A 26,058-nucleotide genomic window follows, 5' to 3' on the forward strand; every position below is an offset into this window, starting at 1 on the left:
ATGTAGAGCTGTGGTCTTTTATGTGGCAAGTGTTCATCAAGTAATTGACAGGTTGAAAAAGTAACTATCTCTGCGGTTACTTATTTCCTGTTTTACCGAAGTTTGTGAGCATTACCTGCAGAAGTGCTCTAAAAGGGTGCTATGATTTGTCATTGCTGACTTTAGAATCTACAAATTTTTTGGATTAAAAAAACACGTTGAATCATCACAAAATTAACATGATTTAGCGGAATTCGCCAAAAATGGATTAAAAACATCATCAGTTACGATAAAAAAATGATGCAATTTCAGTAGAAATGGCCACGAATTTTCTAAAAAAGTACATTGAAATTATGTTAAATTTGTTTAAATCGCTGAAACATTGTTAAAATTGTAGTAAAATGATGTAAGAATACCGGTATAACAGCATCAAAATCACTACGAATTAACGAATAGATTAGTGATGAACTTTCAACGAAACTTGCCTAAACTTGATTCAAAAAAATGTTGAAAACGTGTTGAAATGATGTACAAAATCTCAAAAAAGCTTTAAGTAACATTGTAAATGACTCTAAAATGATGATATTTCAATAAATAATATTGCCATAATAATTATATAAATACACAAAACTGGGTTAAAATTGTGTTGAAACAGTGTAGGTAAATGAACATCTAATGATAAAATTTTAGTTGAAGTTGCCGAAAATGCACAAAAAAATGAAAAATGTTGCAATTGAGTTGATTCAAATTACCAGTAATTTACCAAACATAACCAGCAATTAAATAAAAATTACCTGCAGTAATTTATCAAAAATCACAAGTACGCATGTCATGTCGCATGAATTGAAAATTTCCTGTAATTTACCAAAAATAACTCGTAATTTATGAAAAATCTCTAGTAACTTACGAAAATAAATTACAAAAAATTTACGAAAAGTTACTCGTGATTCAACTCGAATACGTACCTCTAATTTACCGCAAACTATAGGCAATTTACCCCAAATACAAGTAAAACTAAAAAAGTAAAGAAATTTACCAAAAATCACCAACAATTTACCAGGAATTACCAGAAATTAACCAAAAATTGTCAGAAATTGCCAAAAATTCACCAAAAAAAGAATTTATTTTTTATAAATGCTAAAAATTTACTAAAAATTATCAGAAATTTACCAAAAAAAATATCAAGAATTCACCAAAAACTACCAGTTGTTTACCAAAATAGAATGCCAAGAATTTATCAAAAACTACCAGTAACTTACCAAAAAAGTACCAGCATAATTTACCAGAATTTACCAGAACTTTACTTGAAATTACTGAAATTACTAGAAATTTACCAGGAATTACCGGAAATTTACCAAAAATTACCAGAAATTCATCAGAAATTATCGCAAGTTTACCAAAAATTACTAGAAGAGTACCAGAAATTACCAAAAATTACCAGAAATTTACCAAAAAAAAAATTTTTTAAATGCCAAAACTTTACCAAAAATTACTAGAAATTACCAAAAAAATGTCAAGAATTCACCAAAAATTACCGGTTGTTTACCAAAATGAAATGCCAAGAATTTACCAAAAACCACCAGTAATTTACTAAAAATTGCCAACATAATTCACCAAAATTTGACACAAATTAACTTAAAATTACCAAAAATTTACCAGAAATTACCAAAAATTTACCAGAAATTACCAAAAAATTACCAGAAATGACCAAAAAATTACCAGAAATTACCAAAAATTTACCAGAAATTACTAAAAATTTACCAGAAATTACCAAAAATGTACCGGGAATCACTGGGAATTTACCAGAAATTACCAGAAATTTATCAAAAATTACTGGTAATTTACCAAAAGTTACCAAAAATTACCAAAAATTACCAGAAATGTACCAAAAAAATCAAGAATTCACCAAAGGGTACCAGTTGCTTACCAAAATCAAATGCCAAGAATTTACCAAAAAAACTACCAGTAATTTACTTGAAATTACCAGCAAAATTTACCAAAATTTACCAAAAATTTGCTTGAAATTACCAAAAACATACCAGAAATTTACCAGAAAAATTATCAAGAATTCATCAAAAATTTGCCAACAATTTTCTAAAAATTACCAGTATTATACCGAAAATAACCAGAAATTTATCAAAAAATACCGAGAATTCGATTTGCCAAAACTTACCACCAGTTCGTTTATAAAAAATTACCAGTGATTTTTTAAAATGGACAGTAAATTTACCCAAAAATACCAGTAATTTACCAAAAAATGACCAGTAATTTACCAAAAAATGACCAGTAATTTACCAAAAATCAACAGTAATTTACCAAAAAATCAACAGTAATTGACCAAAAAATTGCCAGTAATTTATCAAGAAAATACCAGTAATTTACAGAAAAATTACCAGTAATTTACCTAAAAATTACCAGTAATTTACCAAACAATTACCAGTAATTTACCAAAAAATTACCAGTAATTTACAGAAAAATTACCAGTAATTTACCAAAAAAAGTACCTACCAGTATTTCACAAAAAAAATTACCAGTAATTTACCAAAAAAATACCAGTAATTTACCAAAAAATACCAGTAATTTACCAAAAAATTACCATTTTACCGACAATGATCAGAAAATTACCATTTTGTCACTTGTCAGTGCATTGACGTGTAGTAGGCTATGTCTGGTTGTGTATATGTATATAGTATGTGTAAGTGTGTGTGTAAAGTATACCACAAGATTTTGTGCGAGTACATAATATCGTTGCTCATACTCATTTATGCCGCACATTTATACATTTCGAGTTTGAGCACCCTCTCCTACGCAGTGGTTACGTGGATTAAGGTAAAATAGCGCTGGTAATCTACATCATAGGTGTGTAGGCAAAATATACTATTCGTATTATTTGAAAATTAAGCGGTAGTAAGGTAATTAATTTGTGGGTACTTTGATGGTGCCGAATAAGCAGAGATAACTACCTACGTATGTGCTACAAGTACCTACTGGTGTGTGTGTGTGTGTGTGTGTGTGTATTAAATTGATCAACCAGGGTGTGCTTGTATTCTGAGCTCGAGTTGTGTCAACTTTAGTATACTGGCGTACATTACATATCCTGTGTGTAGTGTGTACGTACACTCACGTAACTGCATTTTGTGTTTGTTGTGGGGTCTTGGGGAAATACTGAATGTCCAGCTATGTGTAGGACTTCGAGTTAGGCAATTAGGCATTTTGTTTTGGTTAGTACTGGAACTCGATGTATGTTGTTCGAGTATGTACGTAAACGACTATGGAATATGGATGCAGATTTTGAAGGTACCTTCTACCTTACCTATACTCGTTAAGTTGTTGATTTTGTTCGCATATTAGCGGTTCGTCGTCGTCGGAGCTGCCACCGCCACCATCACTACCTTTCGTAATCGTAATCGCGCGTACTCGTATAATTGGCTATAAATTAAAGACGTAGGTCGACCCACGATTTTTTCCAAATTAATCTCGTCCAACTAACAGTATACGCCAGAAGCGGCCCAACCATTAATAGCTGATTGATTCGGTAGCGTGGGTACGAGCTCGAGCTCGAGCTTGAGCGTCGAGCGTCACTCGGCGTCGCGTCGCTCGCGGCTCTCATCGTATTGTGTTAATTGGACGGGCATGGGCATGGGCAATTGGGCATGCACTGGGACGCGTGATCAAGGTTTCGTGTCATTTAGGATAGGATGGAAAAAATTCATCGTGTAAATGATTCATTTCCTGATCCCCTGATCGAGCATGATGATGATGGCGAAGCTGAGGAGTGCGACGAGGTAACGATGAGAAAATGCATTGTGAAAATCAATCGCACCAGCGAGTACCCTAGGAGAAAGACTTTGCTGGTGTGCTTGTACCATATGTGTGCGTATGCGAAGCTGCTATATGTATTAATTTGATCGTTGGTGGTTGGAAGCGGAAATGAAATTACGTAAATTTTTTTAATTTACGAGTGTGGTGTTTTTTTTTTTACTTCGCATTACGTTGGTATATTTTTTTTGGGATTGTCGCTATCGCTATCGTATTACGTTCGCGATAATCGTGAGTTATCCTGCGGACTGCGGTAGGTTTGGTGTTGTCAGAATAAGGCTGGGTACACAACCCAATACATTCGAAGTTCGTATCTTTCATGAACAAGTATACGAGTATACGATGACGTTTGAAATAGTCTAGAAAATCTAAATATCTGAATTCACGTGCAATTCCCAACGATGCAGAAAGAGCGCACAGAATGAATAGAATCGTCTTATCGAAATACCGCGAGCGCCGGATTCGAATGCAATAAATGTACTGACAACTACCTCTAATAAACATCTGTATATTAGGTACTCGTACGTATCACCATAAGCGACATGACGCGATGCGAACTATTAATCTTTGGATACGTTATATCTCGTATGTACGAGTACGTTGTTGTGGGAAAATTTCTGAAGCTCTTAATATTAATATTTTATCCTTTGCGAGAGGCGCGAACCATCTCTAACGCAGAACTACGTCTTGTGAGTGGGTACTGAGTACGTATAGTGTGCATTATTATGTGCATGAAGAGATAAATACCATAGCATTACATTATGCATACGAAGCAGAGTAAATTCTAAGATTTTTTTCAAAACCACCCAGCATATCGGAATTGAAATTTTGTACGAATATTTGAAGGAGAGAAGTAGGGAGGAAAGAGGAATTTTGACCAAATTCAATGGAGACCTTTAATTTGAATAGAAAGTTACTCAGAAAATATTTTAGCTCCGGAAGTGTCCCTGGACGGGAGATTTGGGTCCTCGAGTAGGGAACTTTTTCGAATGAAATCAGGCTTTCTTCGCTCTCGTAGTTTTCAAAAATCAAAAATGAAATACAATACCTTAAATTATTGCTGGTTTAATATGTTCAAATTCAGCTAAGATCCTGCGTGCAAAAATTACCAGACTCTATTAGATGAAATTATCTTCGCGGTCGCGTTGGAAATTTTCAACTCGTTGGCGAATGGCAATTAATTTCATTCACCTACAGGCCAACCTCGTTCAATTATTGAAAGAATGACGACCTTGCTGATTTATAGTGCAGGTATGGGGTATTGTACACAATCATGTAGTTATGTACTGCGAACAATGTGCGGTGTAACATGGCATGGCATGGCATAACTTGACCATAATTATGTATACTTATTCGCGATTCGATTAATCCGTATCCTCTGTCCCTCGTGTGAATTTTGAAGGGGTGATATTATTGTACGTATACGAGTAGTAAATACTTAGTCGTCGTTGATGAAATGCCAGTTAGACCTTGCGTTGGCGCAGTTTTTGTTTTACTTAATGGAAATCTTGCAATTTTAAGTAATATTTCTCACTGGGGAATCTTTGAAACCCTGTCTGCTCCGATTGAGTTGAAATTTGGGTCACTGAAAGAGCATGTCATTGACACCTCAGAACCAAATTTTCAGCTAACGAAAGTTGATTTTTAAATTTTTGGTGAATTTTTGAAAATAGCGGAGATAGCTTGTTGGTGTATTTATTTTCTACAAAACAAGTGGATATAGAAGACGTAATAATCTGCAACTCGGAGTTGAAAAAGTGTTTTTTTTTTCAAGTTTGGAAGATCTTAAAGCAAGGGCGAAAACTTCTGAAAATTTGCATTTTGAGAGAACTAAAAACGACGTTTTTTATGCGAGGAGTTCATTTTTTGGATTTTGAAATTTTAAAATTTGAAAGAATTTTTTGGGATGTTGATTTTGAAAAAAAAAGAGAGAACCGGTCCAAGTAAGAACGAAAGTTCTTGGAAATTGGTATTTCGAGAGGTATAAAAATGACACTTTTCAGAAGTTTATTTTTTCACTTCGAAGCATTGACAGTTGAATGATTTCGCTCGGGCAAAATCTTTCGAAAATTTGCATTTTTACAAGAAGTAAAAAAATATGATTTTCTTTCGACACAGATCCGTCTTTGGTCATGCTCTGCCGAAAGTGCGAACCCAGGGCGAACTGTTCCCATTTGCCCCCCCCCTTCTCGACAGCCCTGATTGACAGTAAACGTGCCCAGGAGTCGAAATTACGAAAAAATCTACAGAACTTTCAAGCTCGTATTCAAAGTTACTCCTGCACTTCGATCTATGTACTACACGTGTTAATTGAAACTGGTTCAGACTTGCATACCTACCACAAACAGTCGAGGCGCCGAACTGAACCACGAGCAGAGGCGTAAATCACTCACTCGAGGCTAAATCCCATACTTAAGTCGTTTACAAGCATCCGAAATATTTTCATTAGCTAAAGGATAGGTATAGGGAAAAAAACACCATACACTATCGAGTACCAACTACCTGCTATATAGTCTTTCGCTTTCTTCGAGCACTGAAAGTGGTCGCTGTCTCGCTATAGTTGCAGCTAGATCGCGAGGCGATCAAAAAATGGTGACCTTTCTCTATAACGCGAACGTGCTGGAGCCAGATAAGCTCAAACTAGCTGCTGCTAGCCATCGAGGCAGAAGATACACAACACACATGCTCACAAATAGTATAGTAAACAAAAAAACAGTACGCTGCATGGCAAATCGCCTCAGGTACCGCGAACTATACATATTATAGCATACTACATACAAGAGGTAAAAACGTCGACTGAATAATATCATAAAGGTTTGATTCGATTAAGGCGATAAGTTTTAGTTACAAAGTTGTATAAATAGCTGTGTGCGTTGCGTTATATCGGGTCAAAAATTTCGAACGTATAGTGGCCAAGATGACCATGGTATGTACTCCAGGAAGCGTGATGTTTCATCCGATTGCGTCGTCGTCGACACGTTATGTTACTACATAGTTACTTTGTATACAGACGAATTTCAAACGAAAAATCGCTTACAGCAGTCAGCAGTGTACTGGTATTTAGCCAGCAGGTTACTTACCTGCTGCACATATGTGCTATAAGCACGAGCGTACTCGTATAGCGCCGAAAGGTTCGCGCCCTTTTGATTTTCGGTAAAAGTTGACTTAAAGTGGCCAGCACTTTCTAACAATAACATCTCGCACTTTCGCGAGTCCTTTTTTCTCGTACTTACTCGTATAGCTCGTCGAGCAGCACGGATTACGCCAGCGTTATATTCGCTGCCAAACACTTCTTAACTAATTTGGTATTCAAATTTACGTACTCAGCTCTCAGCTCGTCTGCTAGTCGTAAAGGCAAAAGGCAAAAGGCAAAAACACAGCGTCGAGACGATGGTTGGTGCTGACACGACCGTCGTCGTCGTCGTCGTCGTTGCTGACTCGTATTTTCAAACATTCTCGCAAATAGGTTTGCGAATTACGCCAAGAGCGGGTCACCTGCCATCGTGGTGCGGTTCAGTTGAATAATGATGTTTATATTCGCGTTCGTTCGCGTACACGATGGCGACGGCGACCTAACGTTTACCTTATTATACGTACTCGTAGGTACACATATTGTATGTATAGGAAAAAGTCAACCAAACTAGAAGTACACCAATATACTGAGGTGACTAGCTGTAGTACGAGTAGCTACCTACTAATGAGCACCAAGCACCAACCTTACCTACCCCGGTGGACCTATAATCAATTTAGTAAAACGTCCGCAGCGTTACATGTTGTTAAGGCTTAATTGCGACGCCATCGCCATAATATAAACATCGAGTACTACCTACCTACCTATACGTAAGCTAAGGTAAACGTATATGCCACAAATCCTACAATATTAAGGTGTAGGTACCTTATTTTGCAAAGTTGGAATTTTCTTTCCCCCACCCCCTCCCTATTATTACCTCGGGTAAGGAAATAATTTCCAATTTTTAATTTTCCCCCTATTTGCAAAAAAAGTGGTGTTGGTAGTCCCCCCCCCCCCAAGTTGAGAAAAATAAACTTGAAAAAAATTCAATTTATCAAAATTCTTCGTTTTTGCGTCAGCATTTTTAAAATCAGAAAAAATGAGGATAAATCGATCAAAATCAGTATGAAAAAATGAAAGTTATCGAATTTGAGGGTCATCTTTGCAGAATAGAAGAAATTTTGAGAAATATGCGGCAAAAATTGAAGATTTTGTAATTTTTTTTAAGTTCGTTCGAGTTAATTTGTTTCTAGTTTTGAAATGAAAAAATTCACATTTGAACCTTCAAATAAAATCGAAAATGAAAAATGAAAATTTTCACGAGTCATATGAATGATGATATCGTCAATGGACAAAATTGATATTTTCCCCCTGTATCGGTCTCAAATTTTCAGTGAGATCTCCCCCCCCTGCACTTCCCCCTCACTCTCTTTAAAAACCTCTGTACAGTTTCTTCCCTAGAAATGGGGCCAAATTATATTTTTCCCGAGCTCGCATTGGCTATCGATGGCTCTGGCTTTCATGCTCCCAATATGGAACCCGAGAGATCCTTTTTGAAACATTGAAAAATTGGTAAAAAAATGGTGGAAGCAAAACATGAAATAAATAAAAAAACTTGTATTTGTGTTTATAAATGTTTTTGGATTTTTCGGGGGGGGGGGTCCAGAATATCTTATTCTTGTTTCTGTTCTTATAGCTATAATGGTTGATACTGGGGGGGGGGGGGGACAAAAGGAAATAATTATAGCCTCAACAGATTCGCATGAATTAGTGTCAGTAGCAGGCATTTTTGTGACTTTTTCGATGAGATGGTGTATTTTTATACTTGTGATTTTAAATTCGATTTCTTAAGTGTACCTAAGTATGTGTATCCGTTCTCTAATCGGCAATTCATTTTTGATTATTTGTTTCAGGTTAGTACAATTTTTTGGACAAGAGCTACAGAATATATCTAATAGGTAATTAGAAGTAGGTAAGTCAACTTTTCATAGAACTGAAATTTTTGTAAAAATCACTCAAAGTTGGTGATTACCAAAAATTGGTAGAATATTGGAAAACGACCAAATATCTCAAATTTTGGTGAAATTTTGCATAAACCGCTAAAAATAATTGAAAATCACCAAAATCTAATGGAATATAATTATTCTCAAAATTGATGAAAATTCATCAAACGTGCGAGAAAGTTTCTTTAAAAATTGTCAAATTCACTATTCAGATATTATTGAAATTCACCATGAAGTGTTAAAAAAAAAAATCAGCATACTTTCGTTAAGTTTTGAAAAAATTGTTGAAACGTCGTGATAATTATTAAAATTGGCTGTAAATTGATAAAATATCGCAGAAGTTGAGCAGAATATCGAAAAAATGGTGAATATTTTCAAATTGGAGGAAAATTTGTGAGCATTGTATGGAACTTTGTCAAACTGATCTGTCATCTTTTGAGAATTATCGTAAATTGAATTGATGAAAAATCAGCTAGGTACTAAATTGAGTCAATTTTGCGAAAACTGTTTGAATTTTTGTCAAAATGTAATGAAACGAGCCAACTAATAAAATTGATTAAATATCGTCAAAGTGGTCTAAAATTTGGCAAAAATTGTAAGTACAAAGCGTTATAAAATTATGAAATATTAGGCGTGGAATTGATTGAAAATTGACCGAAATTGATGCAATTTTATCAAAATGTGGATGAACTTAGCAAATTCTCGAAAGCCATTCCTTGTCAAATCAGCCTCAAGATTTTGCTGGTTCTTCATGCTGGAAACAAAAAAAAATTGTTGCCATTCGCTCTACAGATTAGCTACAGCTGGCCAAAATTATGATTTATGTCAGTAAAGGGGTTTTCGAAGGCGCTGAATCCAAGTTTGATGATATTTTTGCTCTTAGATGAAATAGAGTCCCAGGAGGGGAGCTAGGGGCTAAACTCAAAATTTTGAAAATTTTCTATTGGGGTATCAAAATATATGTTTTTGACCCCTTGAATTCAATTCTTATGACATTTTTGCTCTCAGATAAAAAGAGGCTCCAATTGGGGGGGGGGGGGGTAAACTGAAAATTTTGAAAATTTTTCAGCGGGGTATCAAAATATATTGTTTTTTGACTTCCTAAATTCAATTCTGATGGAATTTTCGCTCTTGAATGAAAAAAGGTCCCAACGGGGGAGGAGGTAAACCAAAAATTTTGAAAATTTTTGAGTGGGGTAGCCAAAATTTAAGAATATTTTTGAAATATTATTTCCAATTTTTGGTTCAAAGGTCATTGGAGCAGGGTTGTTTTTTTTAAACGATTGAAATTTCTCTTCATAATACCCAAATTTGAAGTCTAATTGCTCGAAGCTATACCCAAATTTGGGGAAAATCTGTTCTCGGCGTTTTAAAAATTGTAGTTGAGAATATAACTTCAAAAATATTCCTTAGATGAAGATTTTAAAAGTTCGAGGGTTTTGAAAGTTGAATTCTCAAAGGCTTGCCAAATTGTAGAGCTGTAATTTAAAAATTTGATCAGAAATAAATTCAGGAAACCACACATTTTTATGATTTTTACAACTTGGAAATTTTCGTGATTGGATTTACGAAATCATGAGGAGGGGGGGGGGGGGGGGGTAATGAGCCTAAAATTTTGGTCAAAATGTGAAAAAATGTCAAATATCGTGTGACATATATATGGTTTATTAGGTTTTTGGGAGCGCTGAATACGAATATCGACTTATTTTTTTGATTCGACTTCTCCTACGCCCTCGTCGGTTGCCCAAATTTTCTGAAAATTGAAAAAATCGTGTGACATATGGTTTATTAGGTTTTCGAGAGCGCTGAATACGAATATCGAGCTATTTTTTTGATTCGACCCTTTCAACGGCCCCATTGACCCCCGAGATTCCCTAAAAATTAACTTCTTTTTGTATCTTTCTTGAAATGAAACTTTTTTGACATATTTAGAGCCCTTGTTAAAAGTGTCAGAAAAAGACTCATGAATATTAACAAAAAACTGAAATTCTATTTTACTTAGTTTCCACACTTACTCGTAGGTAATCATTTTCTTTTTCTTATGGCATAATTTGACACTCACCTGAAACAAAACAAAAAAAAAAAGAATTTTAATATGACAATCTAAGTATGTATTTCATAATTCAATTTTTTTGGAACAAATTGCCAAATTTTGACAATTTTAGGCATTCAACGCTGAATTTGAAAGAAAATTGAAACATTGGAATCCTCGACGAAAATTGATCTCCAATTCACCACCACCACCACCCTGCGAAAATGCAAATTATCATTCTCACGTTGCCGCAGATGAAATATATACTGCGGTTTCGAGTGTTTACGATTCCACGAACGCGATCAATTAGTCAACTTCAAACGATTGTAGCAAAACGCACCGTATAGCACGCGCGTCCGTTGGTAAAATATGGTCAAAGTGCGAGAGCTTATATTGCGTTATTAATTACCATATTACGTAAACGACTAAACGTATATATAACGTACGAGTATATCGTATAACAATGTTTATGCTCACTTGGGTCGCGTACGATGCCATAAATTAACCACTATCGACGCCATCATCGCCACTACTACGGTCAAGTCAAATCATATCAACACCTTTTATAATACATATTACTCGAACATACGCAAACGTGAGGTTATTGTTTAGGGGAAAAATTCCAACGACCAAAAAAAAAAAAATCGAAAATCGACACCGACAGTCACAAACGAGTCAATTGTGCGAACTGGTTAACTAACTGTGTGGTAGTTAGCGAGTATTTGTTGGGTTAATTTTACGAGAATAGGTAGGTATAGTTTTCCTTTACCTCTTCTCCTTTATCTTACCTACTTTTAGAGTCGGTGCGTATCGAATTCGAATGCGAGCCGAGTCCGCAGCAGACGCAGGTACTATATTTATACGTAATAATAAAATTAGGACTGAATAGGTTCAAACGTAGCGCAGCGCAGTGCAGGTGAAAGTACTAGTATACCTATAGAGACATATCTACGTACCAATGGTAATGGTGTAGATATGCCTATTTACCTATTAGTGCGACTGCGAACAATGTCTATCGTAAAAATAATGGAAAAAAAGAAATAAAAACCGACGACGACGACGCTGGATGCTCTAAAACAATTCCAATTATTCGACAACGGTCGGGACGGGCCAAGTTTAACGGGTCACTATAAAAATATCGAACCGAATTCCTGGTACTCGTGGCCAGAGACAAGTTCCACCTGTTGCGCGCGAATATGGAATATCTTTGACTTTGTGGAGAAAAAATATCGAAATGACGATTCCCTACGTACGTCTATACGTACGATGTAATACGATGCGACTCTCGAGTTGGTTTATTTTTCGATATCATTCGATGTTTTCCTTCAGAACTTGAACTTAGCGACGATTTATATTTTGGTCGCAGAATTTGAATTTCTAGTTCTGAAAAATATGAAGATTTTTTTGGCGAATTTTCGTAATTCCAACAAACCATACTGTCGCTACCTGAACGAATAAAATTAATAACGTATGGGCAGATGAACACCGAGTAGGTAGATATCAATGGCTCTCCAACAAATGAAACAAGTTCACGAAACTGTAACCAAGACCTTCCCTAACAAGTATTTTCAGAAAAAAGAAGGAAAAAACGTTGAAAAAGGGTAGACATGCGAAACTGTATAGTGGAACATGCTTCCGGTAGTGTCACCAAAGTAGGCAGACACTTGGATGATGAGACAGTTTGACGAGTTTTCTAGCACAGGACGCGATCCGTGGCATTGCACCTTCTCTTCTCCAACCTCGCAGGTAATATGATCACGATCAGCCAACGAAGATGGTTCGATACAAGTACCTACTTTTTTAAGCAGATAATTTGAATATAAACGAATATTATGGTAAAATATGTATTAATAATAATACGTCTTCCTCTCCTCGTCTCTGCTCAGTGCTCAGCTTTAAAAATATTTTTTGCGTTTATTCTCTATAGGCATGTACTATGTATAGACAGTAGACGCATACCTTTAACCTAGTCGCATGATTATAAAAGAATTCAACGCCCTCTGCTCCCTTATAAGCTACACGTAGGTATATTATATGTACCTTAGTTTAATGTATCATATACTCATTCAGTAGACCTTATACAAACTGTATAGCATGCGATCCGAGCAAGAGCAACGGCTTGGCCGGGCCCTGATCTATAATATTTGCCTGCGAGCTGATTAAATTAGAAATGCTACTCATCCGAAATCCGCCCATTTATTCAAATTTTTCAACCCGGTTGTTAAGACTGCATACCGAAGAATGGTACACTATAGTTTCGTATATTATAATGTATCGTATTTTAAAGGCTTTTGTTTTTAATTTTTTCTTCCTTTCCCTCTTCAGTTCCTCTGTCAACCAGTTACGTATTCGTAGCATTATTTATACAACGTACATATAGGTATGGTGGAAATTTGTTTCCTTTTTCCAGCTCTGACCCCCCCTAAAGTTGTTACCACGGGTGACAAAATCACGCTATGAATTTTCAACCCTCTTGCTGAAAAATAATACTTCCTACCTACTTTTAGGTAAAATCAACTTTTATATTTATCAATTTTTTAGGCCCCTATCTTCATCCATGGCCAACCAGCCAACCTGTGGATTAGAGGGAAAAGCTCTTATTTATACCTACCTGTGTTCCTCTAACCATGTTGGTAAAAATGAGTCGTGCCAGGAACCCCCCCCCTCCGGTTCTCAAAATACATAAGAAATCCGAAAAAGTGAGAGAGAGAAAAATATGTATTTATTCGGCTCAGCATCTAAACGCTATACATGAAGTGATCAATTTTTTGTACAATAATAACGCGATACTTAAGAGAGCGGGCACAATTTTTTATAAAAACCTACGAATATAACAATTTGAAAGAATTATTATTTTATTGCATCAAAAAAGATCTTGAGGATTTTTATTTGTTTTAAGACGATTCATAAGATTTTTGCTAAGTAAGAATTTGAAGTCATCAAGCGATTCCAGTGTGAATAGGTATTTTTCTGTAAGTCTTTCAGAGAAGGAAGTTTTGTATAATGTGTAGCTTATGTTTGTTAGTTTTTGAAGCTGTTATCCATATTGGTGCTGCATATGTGAATGATGTATGAATGAGACTTTTGTAAAGAAGTAGACTACAAGATGTAGACAATCTGGAATGACGATTCAGTAAGGGGTAAAGTTGACGTAGTTTGAGGTAGGCAACATGTGATTTGGGAACGATATGGTTTTTGAGAGATAGTTTCTGGTCCAAGTGTGCGCCGAGATATTCAACTGATGATGTATTCCATGGTACCACAGTGTTATCGATTAAGATTTCTGGAGTCGGTGAGATTTTGCGAAGTGTGAAGATTTTCGTTTCACTTTCAAGAGGATTTAGCTTAAGTTTCCAGCGTTCAAACCATGGTTCCAATTCATTGAAACCAGCTTGAAGTTGATTACGAGCAATTTGAAGATCATTATTTTGGCCGAGGAAACACGTGTATCATCAGCAAACATTGCTATTTCATTAACAGCTGGTTTAGGAATATCATAGCAGTATAAGATGAACAATGTTGGACTCAATACAGCGCCTTGCAGTACACCTTGGCTGATTCCTCGAAGCAAAGAGCTTTCATTGTCGATTTGGACATAAAATTTTTTGTTTTGAAGGAAGGAAGAAATGATTTTACATAGAAAGGTGAGTGTTTCAATTGTAACTAATGTACGAATTAAACCGCAATGCCATACAGAGTCTAAGGCCTTTTTGATGTCTATAAAAGCTGCAGTTGTGAATTGCTTCTTTTCATAGCCGTTGTTAATAAGTTGTACCATTCTATGCAACTGATGAACTGTGCTCATTTTATTATGAAAACCATACTGAAAAGATGGCAAAATCTGTTCCTTTTTCAGAAAGTCCAAAAGACATTTACAAATGATTTTTTCAAGGATTTTGGATAGAGAAGAGAGAAGACTGATAGGTCTATAATCAATAGGAGACAAAGAAGGAGATTCTTTTTTGGATAGCACAATTACTTTGGCAATTTTCCAGGTGTTAGGAAAGTAACCAATTCGATTGAAAAGTGTTTTGAAGCTCGTTAGGATATTTGTTGGAAGGTTTTTAAGCACAATGTTACTGATGTTATCCGAGCCTGGTGATTTCCGGATTTTGATTTTTTTCATAATATAGCAAATTTATTCAACTTGGGTTCGACGAAGCATTTTGCAAAGACGATGACTGCTAGGTTCAGTCAAAATATCAAGAGTGTCTGTAATTGAAATTTTTGCGTTTTTTTAGTTTCTAATGCTTAGATTTGGTCCTTTTTCATTCTCTGCATGATAAAAAAAAAGTGGAAGGAAATTGACCCCTTTCTCAAAAAATAAATTTTCATTTTTTAAAAAACATTTTAATTTCTGGATTTGATCTATCGTCATTGGAAAAGCACTGTTTATTGTTTTTGATCACTTTTGGCAGTAATTACCAATTTCCAGAATGAAAATGAAAAATCGATTAAGTAAGGCATTTTTCTTCTATGTAGAAGAAAAGTCATTTAAAAGAAATCTGAGAGATTGAATTTAAAAACAAAATATTCATTTGTTCAATTTTTGGGATTTTTTTCAACTATAGAGGTGTCTGTAGGTGGCCAAAATTGTTGGTGGTTTCTCGAAAAAAGTATCATCTAGAAGCAGGGAGTTTCCATAAAGAAAGTTTTAAAATGACAAAAAATTGTCATAATAACTAAAAAAAAAATGAGGAGGAGGGGGGTGAGATTTGACAGAACAAAGTGTAAGGGGACAATATGCCTTCACTGGCTAGACAGGGACACTTATTGTATTTCTATCAGTGGTAATAATTATAAATCTTTCTAAAATCCAATCAAAATTAAGAAAGGTCTATTCGATGCATTAAGGTAAAGTGTTTGAGTATGTGGGAAGTATTTTCACACCAACCATTAAGGCCAGATGTGAAAAGCTCGTAAGTTCATAAAGCTCAATTCCTTCTAAACTTGAGGCTAGCAGCCAAGTCAAGAAGGAATTGAACTTCACTTGTTGATTCATGCTTCATCGTGTAGGTCTGACTGCCAGAGATAATAGGGCCACTCACTCCTACGTAAGTTTAGTGCTTGAGTCTCAGGTCCTCTGCCTTGACTGATTCGGATTTTGGGGAGTAAACGTGTAAGTATTAGTCTTAGGGTAAAGTGATAGTTTACACAGGAGTAGGTAAAAGCAATCCTACTTACACCACTGTACTATGGAATATCCTTTTCTTAGTAAGTAAGCAATGTGTAGAGTTTTTATATAAATTAGACTTAAATGAAACTTGTTATAATTAATTTCATCAGTTATAACAAAGTGTTCGTAATTATCGTGTGTTCTTATTTCGCATGCAGATCGAATTGATACATACAAGGTAATTTTGACTAAAACTGTTTAGACTGGTGATTAGGTATCTGTTTGAACCCGATAAACATTATGCGAGATGATTTTTTTATTCTCCATCCTCGAGGGCAGAAATTGGGGGGGTTTCAATTTTTTGAAAATTTTGGAACCACCATTTTGAACATACCCCTTTGAACCTCGCTAAAAAGCTTTTCATAGGTTTTTTAAGTATCCAAAAGACCTCGATCCTACCAAATTTTCAGCAAATTTTTCGTAATTTCGATATTTTGGGAATCCCTGGAAAGCTAGAAACCTGCGATTTGCGCCAAACGTAACGTTTTAAGGTACATATATATTCAATTATCTTGGTAAAAAAGTTTAATTAAGTCAGCTTCCTCTATATTCGTAATTTCGAACCATTTTTTTTTTTTTAAAGTCCCCCACTTTCGGCACCCCTAAAAAAAGGCGTTTATGCATATTTTTTCAAACACACTAAAAAATTTATATTTCAAACACATTGGCAAGTACTTGATAATTTTTCATTTCATTTTCCCTGTAACTTTCAAAATTGAGCTACTTATTTTGGGCCATATTATGAGATTTTACTTCAAAAATATATTTGAGGAAATTATATCTGTTTTTCTATCCCAATTCCCGCCTCATTCTAAGCACTCGTTGTACTTGATCCATCCCAGCGCAGTAGTTGTTAATCCATTCGCGAACTTCCCAAAGTAGTGATACACAGTGCTCTCGAGTTGATCAGTGTTTTCAAATTGTTCTCCTTTGAATTCGACTTTGAGGTGGCAAAACAGATGAAAATCAATGGCGAGAGATCTGGCGAATGAGGACTGATCGAGAAGGGTGTAGGAAAACTTCCCAATTTGATTTTTAGAGGCGGTCTTGAGTGGCATGAGCGATATGAGGAATGTTTTATTGGCACCCAAATGGCACAAATTTTATGCATTTCGAGCTGATTATAGATTACCTACGGAGTGAAGTGAGCCCACAGAAATATCGATAAAATATTCTTCATTCATTATCAATATGTTGGATATCACACGCAGAAACTATGTAGGTGATTTTCGTTGAGGATGGTGCAAATGTACACTTCACTTGATGTTTTGTAAATATTTGTGTCGAATTTTTACCATATTATGTCGGGCTACCAAAGTCCTAATGTAGAATAATGCAAACGCGTCGAATGTTTCATCCAGTTTGGTAGTTTTATTTACGTCTTATACTACATATTAGTGTAAGTAGGTAGGTACTAGGTAGAGATAGGTGTTTCGAGTGTTGTTGGGGGAGGCACGATGGGATGTGATTCTTGCAGGTAAACTAAACACTTATGAGCCATGTTTAGTAATTGGTCGGGGTGGCGCCTTTTTTGCTTAATGATCTCTATCCAGGGGGTTGAAAAAATATAAAGAGGTGCGTTCGCCTCGTTTACATATGCATTCAAAATGTAACCCAAGTCGGGAACTTGTAAAGAGCCATCCATATCTCGAAGCGTACGAATAATATCCTTCCAACCGATGAATCCGCTGAATGAATGATTATCGCAATGTTGAATGTAATAAAGATACCAGATCCATTCGAGGATCCGTTTCATTTCTGGAGGAGTATTACCTATTCTAAGTATATGTTCGTCTCTGGCGTCTGAACGCAGTACTACCGTTTTTTCGTAGCCGTTATACACGAGACCGTACATGCTTAGAACATGGTCTATTTCATACATTCCTCTTCGATCATATTTATTGAAAGCTTCGCAAAAGCAACGATTTTCTGCGATGAAGTGCGAGTCAAAACACTTACTGTTCTTAGTGGATAGAATGTTATCATCGTGCCATTTCATTATTCCGTGTATGCAACAAGTGCAATTTATTTTCTTAATAAGATCTTCTTCTTCGATTCTCTGTTCTTCTTTAAAACGATTTATTTCACTTTTTGTATTCATTCCAAGTGTATCATTTGAATCCGGTGGCTCCTTCGTTAGCGCAGTCTGTTCGTAATCGTAACAATACGCAACGGCAAAACATGAAAATAGTAGATCCAATGCACCAATCTGCTTGCCTATCATTTTAACTGCAAGTTACCATACAACTGTACCAGGTACCTCCTAATATGAAACTACTCGTAATAAGAAAACATTTAGAAGCGTTGATGAAATCGTGAACGTTTATTAATTTTATCAGTGTTATCATAGTTTGAAAAATTAAAAATTTTTAATGAAGATAATAATTCACTTACTTATGTAATAAAGTACTTACATGGTACATTTTTAATCATAACTAAATGTAATAGGTACCTATAACATATACATATTGCGCTTTAATCAAAAGCAAAATGGCAGTTCCGTTTATTTATTTATTTATTTATTTTTTTTTTTGCATGATTTTTATCTCTTTATCTGAACATTTAGGTAAGGCGTGATTTTTCTTGCTGAAGTAAATAGATTCCTAGCATGGTGGGTGAAAAGATACTCGTAATCACATAATTTATTATGGGTAAATCTCAGAAAAGGGTAAAATTCGTGAAAATGACAAATTTTTCTAAGGGTTTATCGCGAACTTTTTTTTTCTAGTCCATGTAAGGATCACCCCTCCACCACATATTTTTTCACATTTGGTATTGAGATATTAAACTCCCGCCCACCTCTAATTGGCGTACATCCAATTTTATACCCAAAGGCACGTCGAACGGGGGGCCCAGAAAAATGTTGGCAAAAAGTTGGAAATTTTTGGGATAACTGAAACTGTTCCAATTTTAAAAAAATATTGAAGTCATGAAAATCAACCTTTTGCGTCCAATAATGAGGTAATTTTGCGCTTCGCCATTTTATCGAAAATTACTTCCTGAGAATAATTTTGACGAAAAAACAATACAAATTTTCGCCAACGCCAAAAATTGACTCTCTCTGACAATTTTTGACAATTTTTTTGGTCAATCTCGGCAAGAACAGAACTGTTTGACAATTTTCGCAAGAATTGGCTCCTTTGAAAATTTTACCAAATTTTACCGCCACGAATAAAGACGATAATTTGACCTCGGTAACACGAAAGCCCGAAAGTAATACGTATAGAAATTTCTTCAGGAAGCACGAAATTTTCGAAAAAAATTGGTTCAATTATCATGGCTAAAGATCTGGTTTCGTCCCTTCTTTGATAAAATCCTAGCTTCCCCACGTCATCTTATATGTACCTATTTTCATGGAGAATAATGTCAAAAAATTTCCTATAATTTGGAATATTTTAAAAATCTAGGAATTTTTGAAGACTTGGTTTTTTTTGGGGGGGGATTATGGGTATGTTAGACGACGTTGGTGCGGTACGAAATTTAATCTTTTGGGCGTAAGTACAAAAAAGACATGAAAAAATACGAATTTAGCTTTCTAGAGATTGTGGTATATACCCCCCCCCCCCCGTGACCACAAAATTAGCACCACTGGGTTCCAACATGTTTTCCCAGTTTCAGAAATAACGTCTTTCAGTATCTTTAGCTAAATTAATGCGAAAAATTCGCTCGAAAAAAAAATTTCAAAAGACGAATTCATCCGAAAATAAGCAATTTGCAAATTTTCAACCGCGTCCAGCCGCAATAAGTTGAAAAGAACGAGAGATTGCTGCTGAAAACTCGAAACATATTTAATGATTTTCTCCGCTTGTGGAGCAAAAAGCAAAACGACGACATCGACACGAGCGACGACGACGTTGAAACATGACTAATCCATTGATGGAAAATTCGTAATAGTTCCACGAATGAACGCCTGTTCGAATTCGTGTTAGGCAACTTATTCGCCATTCATTGCGAGTTAGCGAGACGTGAAGGAAAAAACCCATTCATTGGACTCGGTCACGCGAGAGCGGTAGACAGGGAAGAGAAGACTCGATGAAAATAGGGAAATACTCGTTAATGTGTTGGTTCATGGTTGGTGCTCGTAAAACGCAACGTGTGATAACAATATCACATTTCGAGTAAGGTAATAACCGTAGAGTTTCTCTGAATTTTGATGGTGGATTTCTGAATATTGATTGCTTTATTTTTCAAGGTTCGTGTTGATTGGCTGTGTGAGTAACTGAGTATCGAGTCCATAGTTGGATCTTTATTATTACACATTGGAGTAGACTATTGATTGACCGAATTGGATTTTTTTGATGGATAGGAGGAACAAGGATGGCGACGACGTCTTACTCGAGTCTGCCTGCTACTTTTTAAAGACTTTTTATCGATGTATGTATTCGTAATTGAAGGATTTGTCCCGAATAGGACCTTACTTACCTAAAATACGATATGGCTTATTGCGTTTTGCTAAACCTTCGAAAAGGTACAAAAATTTGTCATGTGGGGGGAGGGGGGACTGTGCACTTTCTGCATCGTGATGAAGATCGAAAAGACAACAAAATTGAGTAGGTAAAGCCGCGCATCACGTATTTAGGGACACTATACCTAGTCTCGCAATTTTCTCATAGCAAGTACGATATACTCATAAGTATTCGACAGTGCGGCATGGAGGAGGTGCGAGGTTAAGTTGGTTCAATTAAACGTGTACGAGATATCTTATGACGAATCCGTATATGCTATAGCCTAATACGGTATAGTGGCAGTAGGTTATCAACGTGACTGCTGTACTTATTGGTGCAGCGAGTGTAATAATTGTGTAGAAGAGTATACTGCTTTTTATATTGGTACACTCGTATGTACTTGTACCTATAAGTAGGTACCTGTGATACGCGTGATTGTATGCGTAATTGCGTACGTCTACGTGTAAGTGTATTTTATGAAGAAGTACGGTAGCTTAATGTATTAATAGATGCTGTAGTCTGTCACATGGGAACAGTTGAGTAGGTATTTGAGGAGAGCTCTTTTTCACTACATTACTACATGCACGTTTTGTGATGAATGGGGGGGGGGGTGTCAAAATAATACTGGATTTCGACGAAAATTGGGGAGGAAGTTTATTCTGATGAGTGTGAGACTACGCAGAAAAATTTTGAGCCTCTTAGCCGTTAAGATCTAGCAGATCCATGGATCCTCAAAGTAGGGTGATTTTTGAAAAAATAGTTTTCTGGCACTGTACTTCGGTCACCCCCCCCCCTTTACCTTACTGAGAAGTTACGATTCCAGTTTTTGAACCTCATTGACCCATTGAATTCCAATTTTTTGTCCTCCCCCCCCCCCAGTATTTTCTTACATTTTAAGCGTTATCAAGTTTTTTCAGCCCTCACGTTTTTGGGTTTTCAAGTTTTTCAAACTCGAAAAGTTTTTTTTGGACTTTCTAGTATCTCCAAGTTTTTTTGGCTCTTTGAGTTCATTATGTTTCGAATTTTAGGGTCTGGGTTTTTGAAATCTTCAAGTGTCTGTGAGCTTTTTGAGTCTTTATGTTTTTTGGGCCTTCGAGTTTCTTGGACGTTTGGGTGTTTTGGATCTTCAAGTGACTCAGGTCTTCGAGTAGTGATGTGTTTTGGGCTTTCAAGTTTTTGAGACCTCCAGATTTCTTGGGGCTTTGAGCCTTCTTCTGTCTTCAATTTTTTTTAGGCTTGTTTGTGTTTTTGTTTTTCAAGGTAACCATGTTTTTGGGCCCTTCATGGGCCAAAGTTTTTTTGGGGGTCTGTAAGGTTTTTAAGATTTACGAGTTTCTAGAGTCCCAGTTTTTGGTATTTCAAAGTTGATTTGGGTCTGTATTTTTTGACTCCATGTTCTCTGAGTCTTTATAGGTCTTTTTGTGTTACAGAGTTTTTGGAAGTCTTCAAGATTTTTTGGGTCTACGAGGTTTTTGGGTCTCTAATTTATGGCTCTATTTATGTTTTTTGAGTCCCTAAGTTTCTAGGCTCTCCAGGTTTCTTTGTGCCTTCAAGATTTTTTAATCTTTTGTAAGGTTCTTGAATGTTCAAGTGTCTGTGCTCTTCAAGTGACCTGGATCTTTCAAGTTTTTTTCAGCCTCCAGACATTTTAGATTTTATAAAGCAAATTTTTTTGAGGGTCTTCGAGGTTTTTGGTCTCTATTTTTTGGGTCTGCTAGTTTTCCAAGTATTTAATGTTTGGGGGGGGGGGGGGAGGGGATTTTCAAGTTTCTGTAGTCCCCAAGTTTGTTGAGTCTTGAAGTTTCTTTGGTTCTTGAAGTTCTTTAGCTGTTTAAGATTTTTTTTCAAATCTTGATTTTCGTAGGTCTTCGAGGTTTTTGGGTCTTCAAGCATCTTGGATGTTCAGGTTTTTGAAGTTTTTTGTGTCCTCAGGTTTTTGGGTATATTTTTGGAGTACTTATTTATGCTTTTAAAATTTTAATGTATGCAAGTTTTTCAAATTTCAAGTAAGTTTTTAAGACCTTAAAATTTTTTTTTCATTTCTTCAAGATTTTTGAGTCCCCAAATTTTTTGGATCTTACAATTGAGGAGGTGGATAGCAAAACGCAATAACTCCATTTTTGGTTTTTTTGGGAAATTAGGAAAAATTGTCAGGTGGGGAAGGGTGGGGGGTTGAGTTCCAAAATTGGTGTCAAATGAAAGGGGAAGGTGCCACAAATAAAATTTCCACTCAATTTCAAAATTTCGGTCACCTGGGTAAGCACAGTGAGGAAAAGAAAAAAAAGTTATTGCGTTTTGAACGCAAATTTTTTTTTGGTGTTTTTCTGCAAAAAAACGTATTTTTTATTTGAAAAATTTGAAAAATTATAGAAAAAAAACGTATGTTTAATCGAGAATTTTCGATAAAAAACAATTAAAAAACTGGAATGTGAAATTCAAACAATTCCTGTGTGTGATATGGCATTCAGAGAGTGGCAACGAAAGCACCATTTTTTTAAGTAACTCCTACCCAACGATTTTCAGTACCCACCCGATGAAAAAAAACAGTGTTACCACATCTGCGCAACTGAAATGTATAAAAAGTAGTGGAGTTATTGCGTTTTGCAAACAAAATCTCATTTTTTAATGCATTTAGCTCTAAAATCAGACTTGTTTTCCTCGATTGCGCTATGATATTCAACTGATGGACAAAATCTGACACCAGGAATGGATTCCCCGTTGAATTTTACATGAAGATAGATATCAAACTCAATTTTCGTAATTTTGGAGTTATTGCGTTTTGCTATCCACCTCCTCAATTTTTTTTTTGCTTTTTGAGTTTCTTGTGTCTCCAAATATTTTGGCTATTCAATTTTCTTGTGTATTGAGTTTTTTAGGTACATACTTATTTAAGATTTTTAAATCCGGGGTTTCCAAAGTCTCGATGGTTTTTGAGTCCTGGATGGAGTCTCCAAATTTTCAAATTTTTTGAGCCTCCGGATTTTCTTTTAAATTGTTTAAGGATCTTCAAGTTTTTGAATGTTTTTTCGATCTTTAAGTTTATTTGATCTAGGTCTTGAAGTTCTTTAGGTCTTGGGTATACTTCTGCTTAGATTTTTTGCAATAATTGCCTCTCCTGCTTTGCAGCAGATACGTCAGGGGCTTCCTGCCCCTGGCTCGCTCTCTTACAGTATCCTTCCTCCTCCTCAATGGCCCCTGATGCCTCAAAATCCATCCTTCTTTGACACCTGAGTAAGTACTATACGAGTATGTATGTAGGTAAACAAGAACCAATCAAATTGTGATAAGAATCCGCTAGTTTGTCACATCGAAGAATCACATACACTGTACCAGCTCTTGCAATACACTTCGTATAAAAAGTATACGACAACGTAGAGTTATACAGTATACATATACACAATACAGATAATGCAAGCCAACCAACCATCCAGTTAGCAACGATATATCTAGAGAATGAAGATCGCACATGGAATGCTGTTTTGATTGATAGCCACGTGATGATGGCAATCGTCGAACCACTGACAAGTCGCGAATTTCCACGGGCAAAATAACAACACGTCCGACTCCGTGCTGCGCTACGCTGCACCGCACTGCGTACCATGCCTGTCGTCATGTCACGGCCCCTTTTCACTGACTGAACTTGAATCACCGCAGCAACTTCACCGTGCCATGCCATCCACGCATTGTACGAGTATACCTTTACGATGAATACTTACTACTTACTTACAAATGAACTTGTATTCGGATGGATATAACTTATTCAGTGATTGTGGTTTTATATCCACGCGTATACCTTACCCATCTTGTTCGGTGTTACGAGTATTTTTTGTTGCCATGTCGTCGTTTTTTTTTTTTTTTTTTTTTGTTCCTTCTTATAATAATAATAGCTTCGACGCCGAGTTGATAAAATTTCATCACGTTTGGGTTCTTTCTTTTCGTCTTCGGTGCAGATTGATGTACAATAAGAAGCGCGAATGGGTTCTCGCGGACACGTCGTGTCGCGTCGTCTTGCAAATCCGGTGAAAGCATCGATTAGAAGGTGGCGTGGCATTCTTCTTCGGTAGTCGTCGTCGTCGTTATACTTACCCGATTATCAGCCATGTCACGAAGACGTCACTTCGTCGAAAATTGGACGTCTTCGAAAATGCGTCCAATTCTCAATTAACCTAATGTATTTCTATCTCATCACGTATAGGTTTGTATACTAGATCAGCGTAGGACACAAGTACGCTTCATAGACTGTGGGCTCAATAATTTGGCATATAACAATGGGAATAATTGGACCCCCCCTCCTTGTTGATCCGCTGGGACAACTTTTTTCTTAAAGGGGACATCCTGAGGAAGATGAAACTTGAAATGTCACTTGGCCTGCACAATTCCTACAGAGTACTAATACGACCCTCAATTTTTGGCGAATCATTCATGAACGAATTGATCAATTGTTTGAAAGAACCATTTGTCAACGAATTGATCAATTCATTAAATTATGAATCAATTCGTTCGCGGATGATTCATCAGAAATTGAGTAAATGAATCGATTTGTTCGCGAAAGGGTCACTTATACGAATCTATTCGTTTGCAAAAGATTCATCAAAAATTGAGTAAATGAATCGATTCGTTCGCGAACGAGTCACTTATACGAATCAATTTGTTCGCGAATAGTTGATCAAAAATTCAGTAAATGAATCGATTCGTTCGCGAACGAGTCATTTTTACGAATCGATTCGTTCGCGAACGAGTCATTTTTACGAATTGATTCATTCGCGAACGAGTCATTTATATGAATCGATTTTCTCTCGAACGATTCATCAAAAATTGAGTAAATGAATCGATTCGTTCGCGAACGAGTCACTTATACGAATCAATTCGTTCGCGAATAGTTAATCGCGAATAGTTAATCAAAAATTCAGTAAATGAATCGATTCGTTCGCGAACGAGTCACTTATACAAATTGATTCGTTCGCGAACGAGTCACTTATACGAATCAATTCGTTCGCGAATAGTTAATCGCGAATAGTTAATCAAAAATTCAGTAAATGAATCGATTCGTTCGCGAACGAGTCACTTATACAAATTGATTCGTTCGCGAACGAGTCACTTATATGAATCAATTCGTTCGCGAATAGTTGATCAAAAATTCAGTAAATGAATCGATTTTTTCGCGAAAGATTCATCAAAAATTGAGTAAATGAATCGATTCGTTCGCGAACGAGTCACTCATACGAATCGATTCGTTCGCGAACGAGTCACTCATACGAATCGATTCGTTCGCGAAAGATTCATCAAAAATTGAGTAAATGAATCGATTCGTTCGCGAACGAGTCACTTATACGAATCAATTTGTTCGCGAATAGTTGATCAAAAATTCAGTAAATGAATCGATTCGTTCGCGAACGAGTCATTTTTACGAATCGATTCGTTCGCGAACGAGTCATTTTTACGAATTGATTCATTCGCGAACGAGTCATTTATATGAATCGATTTTCTCTCGAACGATTCATCAAAAATTGAGTAAATGAATCGATTCGTTCGCGAACGAGTCACTTATACGAATCAATTCGTTCGCGAATAGTTAATCGCGAATAGTTAATCAA

At 36.1% G+C, this 26,058-nt stretch overlaps 1 protein-coding gene across 4 annotated transcripts in view; it reads right to left on the reverse strand.

Annotated features, from left to right (window-relative positions):
* Positions 1 to 26,058, reverse strand: part of RapGAP1 (Rap GTPase activating protein 1) — a 264,659-nt gene that overhangs the window by 125,428 nt on the left and 113,173 nt on the right. The window contains exon 2 of one of the 4 annotated variants that reach the window (XM_065361103.1): positions 10,827 to 10,873. The exons of the other annotated variants lie outside the window; for them this stretch is intronic. Coding sequence (XP_065217175.1) covers positions 10,827 to 10,840 — 14 coding nt within the window. The 5' untranslated portion in view covers positions 10,841 to 10,873. The remainder of the gene's footprint in view (positions 1 to 10,826; positions 10,874 to 26,058) is intronic. 4 annotated transcript variants of the gene reach the window in all.

This window comes from Planococcus citri, chromosome 4 (genome assembly GCF_950023065.1).
Source record: "Planococcus citri chromosome 4, ihPlaCitr1.1, whole genome shotgun sequence".
Lineage (NCBI taxonomy): Eukaryota > Metazoa > Arthropoda > Insecta > Hemiptera > Pseudococcidae > Planococcus > Planococcus citri.